The sequence below is a fragment of the Pelmatolapia mariae genome, linkage group LG13, assembly GCF_036321145.2.
Source record: "Pelmatolapia mariae isolate MD_Pm_ZW linkage group LG13, Pm_UMD_F_2, whole genome shotgun sequence".
In the NCBI taxonomy this organism is placed as follows: domain Eukaryota; kingdom Metazoa; phylum Chordata; class Actinopteri; order Cichliformes; family Cichlidae; genus Pelmatolapia; species Pelmatolapia mariae.
Window position 1 is genome coordinate 10,160,070 of NC_086238.1, and position 15,158 is coordinate 10,175,227.

The following is a 15,158-nucleotide window of genomic DNA, read 5'->3' on the forward strand; positions in this document are numbered from 1 at the left end:
AGGGTTTATTTTTTGTCACTAGACAGTAGCTGCAATATGTGAAAGGAAAAATCCAGTGTAACTGTAACGCTTTATGGAGAAATAATGAAACTTGAAGAGCTTCCCCTTTTTAATACTTGGTTCGAACGATTCTTCATGCAGGTGTTTCACACATATTCAGAAGCTATAAGTGATTGAATCCATGTTTGACCTTTATTTTGGAAAGAACTCTCTTGCCGTGTTTGCTTCCCTGATTGTTTTGTGATACAACATGTTCGTCTTCTGCTGCTCTTTATTCCTTAAATGTATCTTTTTTATGTTTTCATCTTGATGCTAAATCTTTTATGTTAACATAAACCCATTCAAAAATGTGGTATGACAAATGTGACCCATCTGGAAGCTTATCATTGTCATTTGTTGGCAGCTAGTACAAATGGTTCAGGTTACACTGAGGCAGGTTTAGTCTTAGTGATTAGGCATGGCCCTAAAATTCCTTTCAGAATCAGAATCAGAATGGGTTTTATTGCCAAATGTTTGGGCATCCTTATGGCCTGTCACCAACAATCAGAAGCTTATCACATATGTCACAATAATTGAAATCACAATACTAGAAACTATAAAACGGTGAACTTTTAGCCATACTTTTTACACTGATCATTGGGAAGATATAAAACCTTCATAGCATTCATATGACTATTATTAAATATAAGCACACATATAAAGTACTTGTTTTTGAACCTACATAATGTTATGTGCCATAACTCAGTTGGGCTTTTTTAAAACCACAATATAAGTGCTAAGTGTGCTTCATATTTACATCTGATGTAGTTTATATTACCAGAGTTAGGCCCCATGCATCACATGTGTACAGATTAGAGAACAGTGGTTTAATGCATGCCATCTGTCAGTATTACAAAATTTAAAGCTGGAGGCATGACCCTAACTACCAACACAGAAGTAACTTGACATGTGACCATTTTCAGTGAGTATAGTAAGAGTTTCAAAAGGCATGAAAATGATTGATCTCTTTGAATGCTGGATATTTACATGCCCAGTCTGAAAGCTTTCATCATATATGCTGGGAATTTAACTGCTGTCAGAGGTCAGTGATATTAAACTGTACTGATGCTCCTGATGTTCTGCGTCTGTGTGTTGTGTTTTTCTGTGTGAAAACTTTCATGCATTAAGCACACACTTAGAACATGTTATCCACTATAAGTTCTAGGACAAAAGCTCAGATTATATATAGTAGATTTAATATCAGCACGAGACTGGATGTTGAAATGCTTTATTCGCGTGTGTAAATCCTCTTCCATGCAAAGTGTTTTAATGGTATGCATAGAAACTAAACAATGTATTTGTATACTTGACCTATTTTTCCAAGTGGGGAAGAAACATATAACATCTGCCAATGAAAAACAAATAGGATTTTTTTTCCTTCTTGTTTTTTGGTCTGCACTTTGAGCTTATAAAGTAGATAGTAGATAGCTATGCAATACAATTGTGGATATAAAAGGCTATCTATAAACACACATCAGGCATAACACTGACTATCTCTTCACTTGTTAGTGAGTGGGATACTGTTCCAGCCCATATTAAGGAGCAACAGAACATTTTGTCCTAAAAGTTGATGTGCTGGAAGCAGGAAAAATGGGCAAGTGTAAGGATGTGAGTTTGATGGCTGGATGATTGGGTCCGAGCATGTTGAAAACTACATCTCTTGCAGGGTGTTCCTAGTCTGCAGTGGTCAATATCTATTAAAAATTGTAAGAAACCAACAGTGGTGAAAGAGCAACAGGGTCATGGGCTGCCATGTGAAGGCTGGGCCGTGTGGTCCGATCCAACAGATGAGCTACTGTAGTTCAAAATGCTAAAAAATTTCATGCTGGTTCTGATAGAAAAGTGTCAGAATACACAGTGCAATACGGTTTGTTGTGTATATATACCTGCAAACTAGTGAGGCTCCCCATGCTGGCCCCTGTCCATCACCAAAAGTATCAACGATGGACACTTCACCATGAGAACTTGCCACGATAATGGAAGAAGGTGGCCTGGTTTGAGAAATCATGTTTTCTTTTACATTACGTGGATTACCCGCTGTGTGTAAATCATTTACCCGGGGAACACCTGGCACCAGGAATAAGGTAAACTGGCGAAGACAGTGTGATGATTTGGGCTCCTGCCATCCATGTTGACATTACGTTCACATGTACCACCTACTTAAGCCCTGTTGCAGACCATGTACACCCTTGTACATTATATTAGGCCTCTTTCAGCAGGATAGAAACAGCGAGTTTGAGGTCTTTACTTGGATTTTTAAACATCACTGCACTCTAGAGAACTGAGAAAGCATTATTAGATTATTTGAGTCACTTTAAGTGATGTTGACTGACTATTTGGATTAGTGAAAAAATGAATTTAAAACTATCAAACTTGAAAACATTTATGTGTTGTTTGTAAATATTTGTAAAAAAAATTACTACCTTGGTAAAAAGAGGACCTCTGGATAAGTATTATATAACATTTGTTTACAGGAGATTTCCACCTGCTGGAAAATGAGATTATCAATCAAGAAGATTAGCCCGCTTTAGTACGTACTACATGTGATGTTTTTAGTTATAAAAGTTCAACATAAAAGCTACTTGCATAGGTAGTGAGGGTTTTTTATGTTACTGAAACATATGGTTGTAAAGTCTGCATGGCAGATGGTACCCAATATAAACAAATCACTGACTACAGTTACAGTATAGAATTTACATCAAACATAGTTGGTCACAATATTTTATGTAATAATTCAGTGCCAGGAGTTATATTTAGTACGGGGGGAGGGGGGGGGACGTGTTTACACAGCTGAGACTGCGGTCATTCAGAGTAGATCATAAATCAAAGCTTTAAAACTAAAAAACAAAATTAACATCCTGATCGTTATGTTTCACTGTGACCAGTGATTGTAAAAAGTGCGATAATAACTTTACATTTATGAATTATCATTTAGACAACATCAAAATAAAACAGAGTTTCTGTAGTATTTCTGGCTAGTAATAACACAATTTACATTAAAAGTTGAAAATGTGAAGAATATAGCTGTACATCTACTGCAAAGTTGTAGATGTACAGCTTTTGCAGACAGAGTCATCTCCTTTGGCCTTTTGGTTGCTAAGGCCCAGTCGGAGACTACGGGGGCCCTGAAGCAGCTCTTAAGATGTGTCATTGGATTAGTATGTGAGCATCTGCGTTTAGCCTTCTCCAGTTGCCAGAGAACACCTTGGGAAGTGTAGCTCATGTAGAGGTCCTTTGACGAAGCCGTCTTCATGGTGCGATTTCATGACTTTATTCTTTAGGATGAAGCATGTAAGGATACCACATTTGCTACTACTTTTTGTGTTTGTGCATGCCTGCTTTGGTAAGTTTACCTTATTGTTTGTCTGTTTACTGTTTACTAATCCTGATGCGATCAGACTCTGGGCTATTTTATGTATTAATTTTGTAATTCTGTCACTGTTATAAAGAACCTCCACTCAGTTTTCAGTTTATTTATGCCCTGGGTTTTCCAAATGGAAATATAAGTATTTTTTTTAAGATACACAAAATTATTTGCTTGTTTTATGAAATTAGTTTTAAAGCTGATTTGCAATAGTTAGGTTAAAACTGTTTTAAATAACAGGAATCGTATTACAGGTAAAAGCAGCAGAGATCGCAGGTCTATGTATAGAAAGAGTATCTTAGGAGGTTGATGTAATGCACCTTTAATCCCAGACAAAGTGCAAAGAAAGAGGAGGTTGTGTATACAGTTTACATAGCATTTCTTCTGCCATTTTAGCATTTATAGAGAGAGAACCAGTTAAAATTACAAATTCATATCAGTAGTATGTGTACAAAACACTCAGTAGACTGATTCAGTCATAGATTAAGGTTGTGCTTTATTACCTCCACTCACCGATAGTTCAGGGAGCACAATTTCTTCTTTCAAAGATTATGCCAAATAAACCTGTGACATTTAAATATTCTTTTCCCTGATTTATGTGTCTGCCCACAGCACAAGCAGATTTTGCTCCATATTTCTACGACAATGGACCCTACAGTTACAATGGAAACCTGGCCTTGTTCAGCCTCTCAGAGGACACTGCTGTTGGTGAGATTGACCTCTGGACTGGGGAACATTTAGTGTGAACAGCTAATAGGACTGTAGAACAACCAATCAACAAAATGGTGTGTTGTGGTGGCCAATATGTGAGAGTCCAGGATGTTAAGTAGTCTTTGATAGATGAACAGATGTTGTGTGGCGTGTATGCACTCACACTAACATGCTCATCTGCTGCTGCCACCTGTTGATGTCAGGGACAGTTTGCTGGCTGCGAATGCAGTGCAGCTGTCCCTCTACACCTTGCATCAGTCTGGATACTCCAAATGGTACTTAGTGTTTCAGCCTGGTTTGTTCCACAGCAGTTGTTACCAAAAGAAACGTACACCTCATAGTAAATGGTTAGAAACTGTTTACCTTTCCACGATTTGTTTCTGTGAGGGGATATTTACTCTTAATAATGATATCTCTCTATAGGTACACAAATTTATCGTCTTAATGGCACAGATCCTGAAGGCCAGGAGGTGAGGTACGGCCTTTCCTTTGATCCAGGGTCCAAAGAGTACTTCAGGGTCGACCCCAAATCTGGAAACATTACATTAGTAGAAAAGCTGGACAGAGAGGTAAACTTTACAAAGATGTACAGATCGACAATTCAGTGTTTTTATAACAACTTGGTTGCTCTATTAACCTGCTGCTATTATTTACTTAGAAACAAGACTCTATTGATGTTCTTGTCAGCATCACTGATGGGCAAAGCAAGGTATCAACTTTTAGCTCCTTTTAAAAAAAGTCAAAATACTAAACTTCAACATGCTTTGTGGTTTTATCCTCCTGTCGGTTCTTGCTTTTAGGTTGTGGAAAGAGTGACAATATTTGTAATGGATGCAAATGATGAAAAGCCTGAATTCCAAAACATGCCTGCGATCATTGATGTACTGGAAGTAAGTTAAGCCGAGACAACAGTATCTGTCTCTCCAAGTGAAAAAGGTCTTGGTCTCTTACCTTTTCTTTCTTGGACATTGTAGACAACAGAGTCTGGAAGCAGTATCTACAAAGTTGAGGCAGTGGACAGAGACACAGGCTCAGGGGGCTCGGTCACCTACTACCTGCAGGTATCACTTTGCAGTGGGAAAATATTGCCCACTCACACGCCCTTCCTTACACAACCCCAAAGGGATTTGTGTCACCTCCCGGGGCTCTTTTACTTGTTAGGTAAAATTGTAAACCGCTAAGTTTTTTCAATAATCTGCTTTCAACACTGATGACGTATAGTTGTACTAATAGCAGGGGTTACATATATTTTCCTGTGTTACTGTGTATTTGTGCCTGAATATGTTGGTGTAGTTATGAAGATGGGGATTAAATGACAGTTACATTTGTGTCGGCGAGGGGTGGCTCAGCGACACAATGTTAGTTTGCACTTTGGACTATTAAGACCAAAGAACAGCTGGCTTGGAAGTAGGAGTTACGAGACAGGCAGTCCACATCTGGACACAACAGCTTTCACCTGCCTGCTATGTCCTTGAGCATATGGGTACTTTACATCCAGATGGGCAAAGACTGGATATTGGAATTGGCTTATTTCAAGGAGCTTCTGTGTGGTTTTATTCTGCCATCTGACCACTTTTCATGTGAGTGTTTGTTAAAGGGTTTTAAGAGTGCCAGTGACAGGCTTTTGCTCATGTAACCCCTTATTTGTGTTTCTGCGTGTGCTTTTAAAATCATGCATTTGTTCCATTTTCTTTGCAGAGTGCTCAGTCCACTCTGTTTGCCATCGACAGACACAGTGGAGTCCTTCGTATCAAATCTGGAGAAATGCTGGACTATGAAAAAGCAAAGACACACTTTGTCATTGTTATTGCAAAGGTACTTGGTGGATTATACTCAAAGATGAACATAAAATCATGAAACATGATTATAGCAGAGGAACATGTAAATTAGCAATTTCTTGATCTAGGAGACTTACATTTAAAAATGCAGATTTAAACTGTTACTACTTTTGTTCTAGGATGGTGGTGGTAGCTTTAATGGGAAGGAGCAGTTTATGTCCTCCTCTGCTACTCTGACAATTAATGTGATTGATGCTCAAGACACTCTGCCATCTTTCATTGGGACACCCTACTTTGGCTATGTTTATGAAATCTCAGTGCCAGTGAGTATGAAAACACTACCCCGGTGATTTTGTGCACTGATTTTAGTCTAGAATTGAAATACGTGGCAGTTACTGCAATGGCTAAATTTTTGTTATTTTCTTTTTCGTTTAGGACAACATAGTTACACTGCTGTCATAAAGCGGCATCATGTGGAATGATTAGGTTTTATATTGGCAGTATAAATAATAACTAACAAAAGAGCCCAAAACCCAAGGCACATCACATCACATAGCTTTAATTACTGGCATTTCACTGCTTTATCACTATTGCAAAATGTCACAGCAGTAGCTCATCACAGCAAGTTTACAATCTGACTTTCATCCAAATGAGAATAATTAGGAGTGTGACATTTAAATGAGCCTTTGAAAACAGGGAGAAGGTTAGATTTTGGCGATTTGTTGTGACTAACTGCACCAGACACATGGTGGTTCAAAAAGAGGCTTTTGAAGATCTATTTTTTATAGATGCATGCCACCACCAATTTATTAAATGCAAAATCTTTCTACCTTACTCTCTCTAGGGATCTGAAATATTCACTGTTGAGGCCCGAGATGGTGATGTGGGGAACCCAAATCCAATCCGTTATTCATTCGATGATGGTGAGCCATTTTGTCAAAGAAAGCTACAATCATCTTAAAATGAAGGGAGAAATATTTATATAAAAGTTCATCCATCTAATATTTTTCACCAGGTGATGACGGTGTTTTTAGTATCAATAAAACAAGCGGTTGCATCACCCTGTTGACTCTCCCCATTTATCTGAAGAGAGAAATCTTCAACATTAAAGTCAGGGTAAGTTGCTGTTCAGTCACCAACTCTGTTTTACATACATTCTCTCCTACATTATTTTAATATAATAACTGCTTTATAAATCAAAGCCTGATCTTTCAGACAGCTATTTTCTAATAACTTGCAAATAAACAAACACTTTGGGATTTTTTTGTACTTCTGATTTTATTTACAAGTGCTTGTGTCCACACAAAAATGTTTATAGACCTAATCAAAGTACATTGATTAGCTGAACAGTGGCTCAATGAATCTACAAGGAAAATAAGGGGGAAAAAAACATGGCAGCCTAGTGATGGGTAGATAGTAAAATTGGTAGATAAAATACCAAATCGGCCCATGTCTACTGATTCTAAGATTGATAAATATACCTTGACTTTTACTCCTTCTGTTCAGGCTTCAGAAGTAAGTCCCGAAGGCAGACTCATGGACTTTGAGGTCACCACAGTGGTGATCCGTGTTGTGGACCTAAATAACAATCCGCCTACTTTCTATGGAGAGAACGGCCCACAGAGCACATTTGAGTTGACCATGTATGAGCATCCACCCGAAGGAGAGATCCTCCGGGGGCTGAAAATCACTGTCAATGACTCTGATCAGGTGAACACCCTTGTTGTCTTATTTTCTCTACACTGACTATGACAAGCATCAAGTTTTCTTTTTGTGCAGGTATTTTTCAACACTTGTACCACTCATGGTTGTCTTTCAAAGGTGCCTTAGCTGGCCAAGAGTAACAGTGACTGATTTTTATGTAATAACATTTGTTTTCTGTAATAATTATATTGTTATCTAATGAGTAACTGATTTAATGAACATCAGTTGTAGCACAGCATAGTGTTCAGGGCAGAGTCTGTGTTTCTGTCCTCAGAATGACTTTAATCCTGCCATTATCACAGTCAATCCTTCTAAAATTGCATGAGTTTGAAAGTAAGCCAATACAATTAAAAGGTGCTTTCTGTGCCATTTGCCAGCTTACGCAAGTGTCTTTGTGTTTCCAGCTCTGTGTACTTTATGAGCCATATGACTGAATTTCACTAAATATATTTTTTGATAATAATGTTGCAGCGTCAGACAGTATCTTTCTGTGTGAGCCAGCATATTATTGCTGCTACTCATCACTTTTATAAGAGGACACAGCGATGCTATATTGATTTAACAGGCTAATTACCAAATGGACTTTACTACATGTCTGCTTCTTTAGCTCTGCAACAAATGCAGATTATTATGTATTAACAGATCTATGCATATGAAGCATAGATCTGATATGATAATTATGTGTTTTTGCTTTTGCAGGGTGCAAATGCTAAATTCAATCTGAGACTGATTGGACCAGGAAGAATGCTGCGAGTTGTCCCTCAGACTGTACTCAATGAGGCCCAAGTCACAATCTTAGTAGAAGACTCTGCTGCCATGGACTATGAGAAATACCACTTTCTAACATACAAGGTAAATTATTTTCACTAGCATGCCAAAATATACATGCACTAGTGTAGATTAAAATTAAGTTTGAAAAATGCATGTATATTTCTAATATTTTTGTCTTCCTCAGCTCCTTGCGGTTGAGATTGACACACCAGAGAAATTCAGCGCTACAGCGGACATCGTCATTCACCTCCTGGACACCAATGACAACGCTCCCAAATTCTCTTCAGATTACTACATTGCCAGAATTCCAGAAAATTCACCCGGTGGCTCCAATGTGGTCACAGTCACAGTGAGCCAGTCTCTTCATCCTGTCTAAAAATACATGCCATCACCAATGTACGTCACTCAGAGCTAAAGAGGAATGCTGATTTTAACAAAATGCCCAAGAGGGCTATTAATCCCCTAAATGTAGACTTTTTGAGCAGGGAGGGTTGGGATAATATGTGAAAACATGTAGATAAAAGCTAGGCGAGGTAAGCTGCCAGATGGCTATCACTTTCATTTTGTTGTGTAACACCGAATTCACAGACATTTTTTTTCTCTGATGCTTAGCAGCACATGCCTCTACAGCATCAAAATATGTGCTGAAGTAAAATGAACACTTAAGGACATGATGATTTGATTGATACTTGGATCACATCGTCTTTTGCCCTTGTCTGTTCCTATCAGCCCCACAGGGGCTCAAAGCAACAGGGAGGCTCATTATTAAATCCTGACCTTGCGTGAACACCACAGGGGTTTGTTGCCTTGATCCCAGGCAATTTCAATCAGATAGAAGAGCAGCCAACAACTGACCTTGGACACATAGAGACAGTGAACAGGCATCCCAGCAGCTACAGACACAAAGATTAGCTGATGATGATGATGATGTTCCTATGACATCAAAAATCTGTCTTTTTATAGCTGACCCCTGAAACATCATGTTCCAGTTGAGCACATTTTCATTCAGTCTACTGAGTCCATGCTGGCAGACAACATGAAAGTGCAGATTTTGCTTCATTCATGACGAAAACAGATGCAAACTAAAAAGAAAGAGGAAAGAGAAAAGGCAAGTCAACACAGTACTGGTCATTGGCCGTGCTTGAATGACAGTTTAGTGTAGGATAGGTACTGCAACACATTAAACTCACTGCTGTAAAACTTGTGTTGAACTCAGGTGTTTAATCTACAACCAAGCATGACATTTTATTCTCTTTGATCTATCATAGCTCTGTCATTCACTAAAAAAATATATTAAAAAAACACTTACACAGCACTATATGGATGAGACAGGGTGCTAAATGTCTATTAGGTTGTACATTAAATATTGATAATTGCATGGACCCTCCTTCTCGCCCTGTGGTTGCTCGGATAGATGGATGGATATTTGTATCAAATGGCATATTAAAAAACAACACTGTTACAATACTAGAGTAGTTAAATAATTATCAAATAATTATAAATAATTAATGAAAGTATAATTACTCAGTGCATAAACATATTACAATACCATTAATCTGTATGAACGTGAATTTTGTTTTTGTTTTTTCCATATGAATAGGATGGCTGTTACTGATTTCATCTTTACTGTATGTTCAAAATAAAGATTTTATTGACTGATTGATTCATTGATACCTGTCTACAGGCATTTGACCCAGACTCAGGACCTTGGGGTGAAGTGAAGTACTCTATCTATGGATCAGGGGCTGAGCTGTAAGTGCAATAAATGAACTTTTTGTTTTGCCAGTAGGACACATCAAAAATTAGTCCTTTTAAATGCTGTTGTTCCATTCACATATTCAAAAGTAACATCTCTGCAACATCTCCACAAGACCTCCACATATTCACATGCATTGGTGTAGAAACAGCATTAATTTGATTTTAAAATCTATGTTTTAAATGTTCCGAGAATAACTAAATAACTTTGTCGCCTTCACTGTGTCTATTCATCAGTCTTTAGATAGTGATGTGGGGTTTTTTCCAGTAGTGAAACCAAATTTTATAGAATAAACATTATATCAAATGTACAATTGTGTCAAGAAGCTCAAATAAATTAAATCTCTTCAAATAATGCACTACACTGTAAGCATACACTGTAGCAAAAACACATCTGCCTGAAAGCTGGACAGAAATGTAAGAGCACACTAGTTTTTCATATCACGACTTGATTCTTTTTATTTCCCCTAAGCACTGTAGCCCAGAGGATTTACTGGTGTTTTTCACTTTTTATTAGTTTCCCAGCAGAAATCCATTCTCCAGATCCAAGACTGCACAGTTCTTTCTGATAATACAGAGTACTGTATATCCACAGCTTGCATTTTCTCGCACTTCAAATACAAACACATCTTGCCATTGGGATCTTTTGTTGCTCTTAAAAAAATCTTTTATTTTTTGGGTTTATATTTATGTTCACTGTCTGTTCAGCTGCAACACAAACCCACAGGCACATGCTGGTAGGAATGAGTTTACCATCTACTTTGGTTGTTCAAATGCAAAGGAAAAGTATTTTTATACCCCTCTGTAGCAATAAATTAGAAGAGATATGTGATGTCACATCAAGGCATCAAGGACAAGGATTTCCAAAATAAGCAGAGGAGAGAGATTTAGCTTAGTGCGTGCTTGTTTAGTCAAACTGATTTTGAAACTGTGTCACCTCAGATTATTCTCGAAATTGCTGCTTTGATTTTAAAATGGTTATGAAGCAATGCATGACCACATGCTTTGGCTCTGCATCTGAAAGAATAAAGCAGTTCATACTGCAGACTCTAAACTGTTTTACGCTCTTTGGTTGAGCGCTTAAGTGTACACAAGAGTAGACAGTCCTTTTGCCTGCCCGCCCTCGGTCTGCAATAATCCTTTAATGGGATTGGAGGAGAAAATAGACTGCTCTTTGCTTCTGACTACCTTGTGCTGGAACCTTGTAGGACAGCTAAACAAGTCAGTTTGTGAAACAATCTGTATCTTTTACTGTATCTTGTCTCTCCAGCATTGCATAGTTAGGCAATTTGGCACTAGGTTGAAGTTTAGTAATATGAAGGTCTCCATAATAGCATCCTGCTTGTTTATGTTTCCCCCAAAAGGTATTCTTCTTATTTCGATTTCATATTTTTCCCCTGGTTGTCCTCACCTCATCAGGAGTGGTTCTGTGCTCCATCAGTTTAGCCTACCCTGAGAGTTTGAGAACCAGAGTTTGACCTCGCTCACTAACACCTCTGAAGTCACCTTTCAAACTTGTTTTATCTTGTTTGTTCAATTTAATGAAAATTTGTGGATTTACAGGAAGTCAAGGCAACCTTTCAGTCAGACAAGACTCTTAAAAGCGTCTGCACCACCTCAACTAGTTCAAGTCTTTATACTACGTTAAGCTAGCCATGCTAAGACTTGCTGTTGCTCCATACTCTATAAAAGATCTTAATCACAATATCATTCCAATCATTCATTATGCACCAAATATATGTTTCATAAAGTTACAGGACCTTTGACCAGCTGATGAAAATAATATGGCTTCTAGAAGTAATAAGATTTATTTTGTGTTAGCTCATTTAAAAATGAGGTAGGTTTTTTCTGGACCTAAATGTCGCTCTAAAGATTTGAGGTTAGGGGTATTAGCAGCCTACATCACAGTTATATTTCAAAGCTCCAAAACTAAGCAGTCTGTGTGACAAAATCAGTGCCAAGATTTAGCAAGAAGTGCAATCCAAGTGCTTAAAACAGATGACTAATTATTTACTGAGAAAAAAAAGTATCATATAATCTACAATAATAAATACGTATAAAATGTTCATGGTGCATGGTGTCTTGATATCCATTGTCCAAAGAAGTCAGTTTACAGAAGACTCATCACTGTACACAGGTTCCTGATCAAACCTGACTCTGGGATCATCTACACACAGCCATGGGCAAGCCTGGATGCTGAGGTGAGGTCCAAGTATAACTTCTATGTGAAGGCAGAGGACACAGAGGGGAAATACAACCTGGCTGAAGTCTTTGTGACTGTGTTGGACTTGAATGACCACTCACCTGCTTTCTATGATAACTTCCTTGAGAAGACCATGGTGATTGGAGCTCCAGTGAAAATAGAGGTATGCAGCTCTCTTTAAATGAAATGAAACTTGGTAAAAGTGAGTATTTTCAGTACCTTTACTGTCTGCAGGCTGTGGATGATGATGCAGAGGTCCCCAACAACGTTATCGAGTATGCCATCATGAAAGCTGAGCCAGAAAACAATATCTTTGACATTAACGCTGACACAGGCGAGATCATGCTGAAGTCCTACATCAAGTCAATGGCCATCATTCAGAACATCACCAAGAAAAGAGACTGCACCTGGTCGCTGGTGGTGCAGGCCCGTGACCGAGGCCATCCATCCCTCACCACCACCGCCGTCGTCAAGATTGACATCACTGAAGCTGTAAGTTGAAACAAAGCAAAAGACCAGCAATATGACAATGAAATCTATGTGAGGTATTCACGATAAATCCACTAAGATACCAGTTTTTTATGCATCTACATTGTATAAATCATCCTCCACAGTTGCAATGTTAACAGCACGATATCAAACAGAAGGTCCACAGTTTATTATTATTTTTATGCACATTCATCAAATTTGAAACACTATACACAGTACTATACCATAATATTTTAATTTGAGAATGTATAGTGATACACAAAACTGAATCTCACACAAATGCAATTGTCATGTTTACAGATCAAATCCAGATTTTTCTCATACTTCTTGGGCCTAAGGAAACGTCCAGGGACAGTGTTTGGGATTTGTTTGACCATTGTCAGCTTTGCCATTTCACTGACGGTCTTCATTTCAACTGTTATGTACTGCAGCTCTCTGAAAAAGTCACGTGTGCAACCTCAGGGCAAGATCAGAAAGATTGTAAGGAGGCCTGTGCCATAAAGGAAGCTCGCCTTGAGCTCATCAGCACAGCAGTACTATTGTTATTAGTATGTGGTACCAAGAATTTGTTGCAATCCGTGTCCAGAGGATTTTATTGTAGAACAAGGCTGTGTCTGTAAAAGAGTACAGGAGCACAATATAAATGATCCTATACAATTTGTTTTACCTGTATTTTTGGTTTAATATGACGTTACGACCAAATTAAACACATTATTTACGTTTGTGTTTGAGTCATACATAAATTCTCATTTTTCATTCTCACACTCTCAGAAAGAAATAGCCAGAGCCCAATTCGTTTTATGTGTGCACATACTTGGTCAATAAAGCTGATTCTGATTCTGATGCTGAATGGTCTCCGCTAGTTTCCCAGACAACCTCTCTGATCTTGTCTTGACAAAATATAAAAAAGCAGAATACTAATTTAATAAAAATTAGAGAAGCAGGCAACAAAATCAATCGTCCATAAAGGAAACTACATTTAATAAATAAGCGAATTTGTTTTTCTTTATGTCTGTGTAAATTATAATGGCACTAAATACTTATTTAATATATCTTTTACCAAATGATGAAAGCACAAAGTGCAACAAAACATACACTGGACATATTTTTGTGTGACAGAGTATGACTTCACTCCCATGGATGTGAATTCTCCCTGTGCTCTTTTACAGACTCAACTCAAAGGGGGGCCTTTGGGATCATTTTTAATGCAGAATAGAAACAAGCCTTTGCAAATCCTAGGTATGCTTGCTGGTATCATTAGTCTCATGATCATAGTGACAGTCCTCATCTCCACCGCAACATTCATGCGCAACAAAAAGTCCAACCGGATCCTGCCCAATCGCCGCGTGAAGAGAAGGCCGAAGACACAGCACACCTGGCTTTTTAAAAACCCCTTAAAGAGACCCGAAACGAACGAACAGAAATTTAAGGTTAAAGAGGAAGAGCGGGAACCAGAGGTAATCGTGGAGAATGTCAACCACAACAACAATGCTGGCAGGATTTTGAGACAGTGGCCGCCACCCCCGCCACCCTGTGTACCTCCACCACCTTTTTGCCTCCCGGTGGAGAGGCAGTGGGTCATTCCCACAGTCTCAGCAACCGTGGCACCCAAACCTCTAAAGAAGGCAGCGGTGACCAGGCAGGACTCTGTGAACAAAGCGCTGGTTTCAGAGCTCAAGATGAGGCTGGAGCAGAAGAGAAAGTCAGGTCATTAATTCTATTTCATCAAGGTTCTATTTTTACTCTCACAACTGAGGCCATCTCAAGCACTTAGAAAGGACAGACAATCAGACAGTTTCATTAAGTCCTGTGTGATGATAAAAAGCTCCAGAGCAGCCAGCAAATGAACCTGAAGGTGGGATTGTTGGGTAGACTGATGCTTTCATAACCTACATTAACAGTGCTTTGTGTGTGTGTGTGTGTGTGTGTGTGTGTGTGTGTGTGTGTGTGTGTGTGTGTGTGTGTGTGTGTGTGTGTGTGTGTGTGTGTGTGTGTGTGTGTGTTGAAATATACTGAAACAACAAAGAGCTTCACTCCTTGTAAATCAATAACACAATTTTTATTAAAACAGAAAAACATTCCTGGCATGTTTGTCATTATTCAAACCATGTTTTCAGTTCACACCCTTTGGCTTTTGTATGACTCTGAAACAGTTAGATCCCCCTTATTTATGTGGTGACACACCAAATTTAAAATTCCTGAACGCAAACCTGGTTTTGGAAATGAAGTCATTCAGAATTCAACAAATGAGACTGTTTGTTTAGGATCTATCCAAGCTCCTTACAAGAGATTTCATGACACTTGAACTCTATGACAAGATCAGCCCAGGAGATGGAGACCAAGT

The 15,158-nt window shown here is 38.5% G+C and overlaps 1 protein-coding gene across 2 annotated transcripts; it reads left to right on the forward strand.

Moving 5' to 3' along the window:
- The first annotated feature begins 3,204 nt into the window (after positions 1 to 3,204).
- cdhr1a (cadherin-related family member 1a) lies at positions 3,205 to 14,894 on the forward strand. Of its 2 annotated transcripts, none has more exons than XM_063491282.1 (17): positions 3,205 to 3,382; positions 4,016 to 4,111; positions 4,538 to 4,683; positions 4,773 to 4,823; positions 4,915 to 5,004; positions 5,089 to 5,175; positions 5,813 to 5,929; positions 6,072 to 6,215; positions 6,737 to 6,815; positions 6,908 to 7,008; positions 7,399 to 7,602; positions 8,296 to 8,448; positions 8,552 to 8,716; positions 10,052 to 10,119; positions 12,260 to 12,488; positions 12,560 to 12,817; positions 13,115 to 14,116. In XM_063491282.1, exons 1-17 carry the CDS (start codon positions 3,304 to 3,306, stop codon positions 13,313 to 13,315), a joined length of 2,268 nt encoding a protein of 755 aa, XP_063347352.1. In that variant the 5' UTR covers positions 3,205 to 3,303; the 3' UTR covers positions 13,316 to 14,116. The 2 variants fall into 2 exon arrangements, with proteins under 2 accessions (XP_063347352.1, XP_063347351.1); XM_063491281.1 differs by having other exon boundaries at positions 3,212 to 3,382; positions 13,984 to 14,894.
- Positions 14,895 to 15,158: the final 264 nt, after the last annotated feature.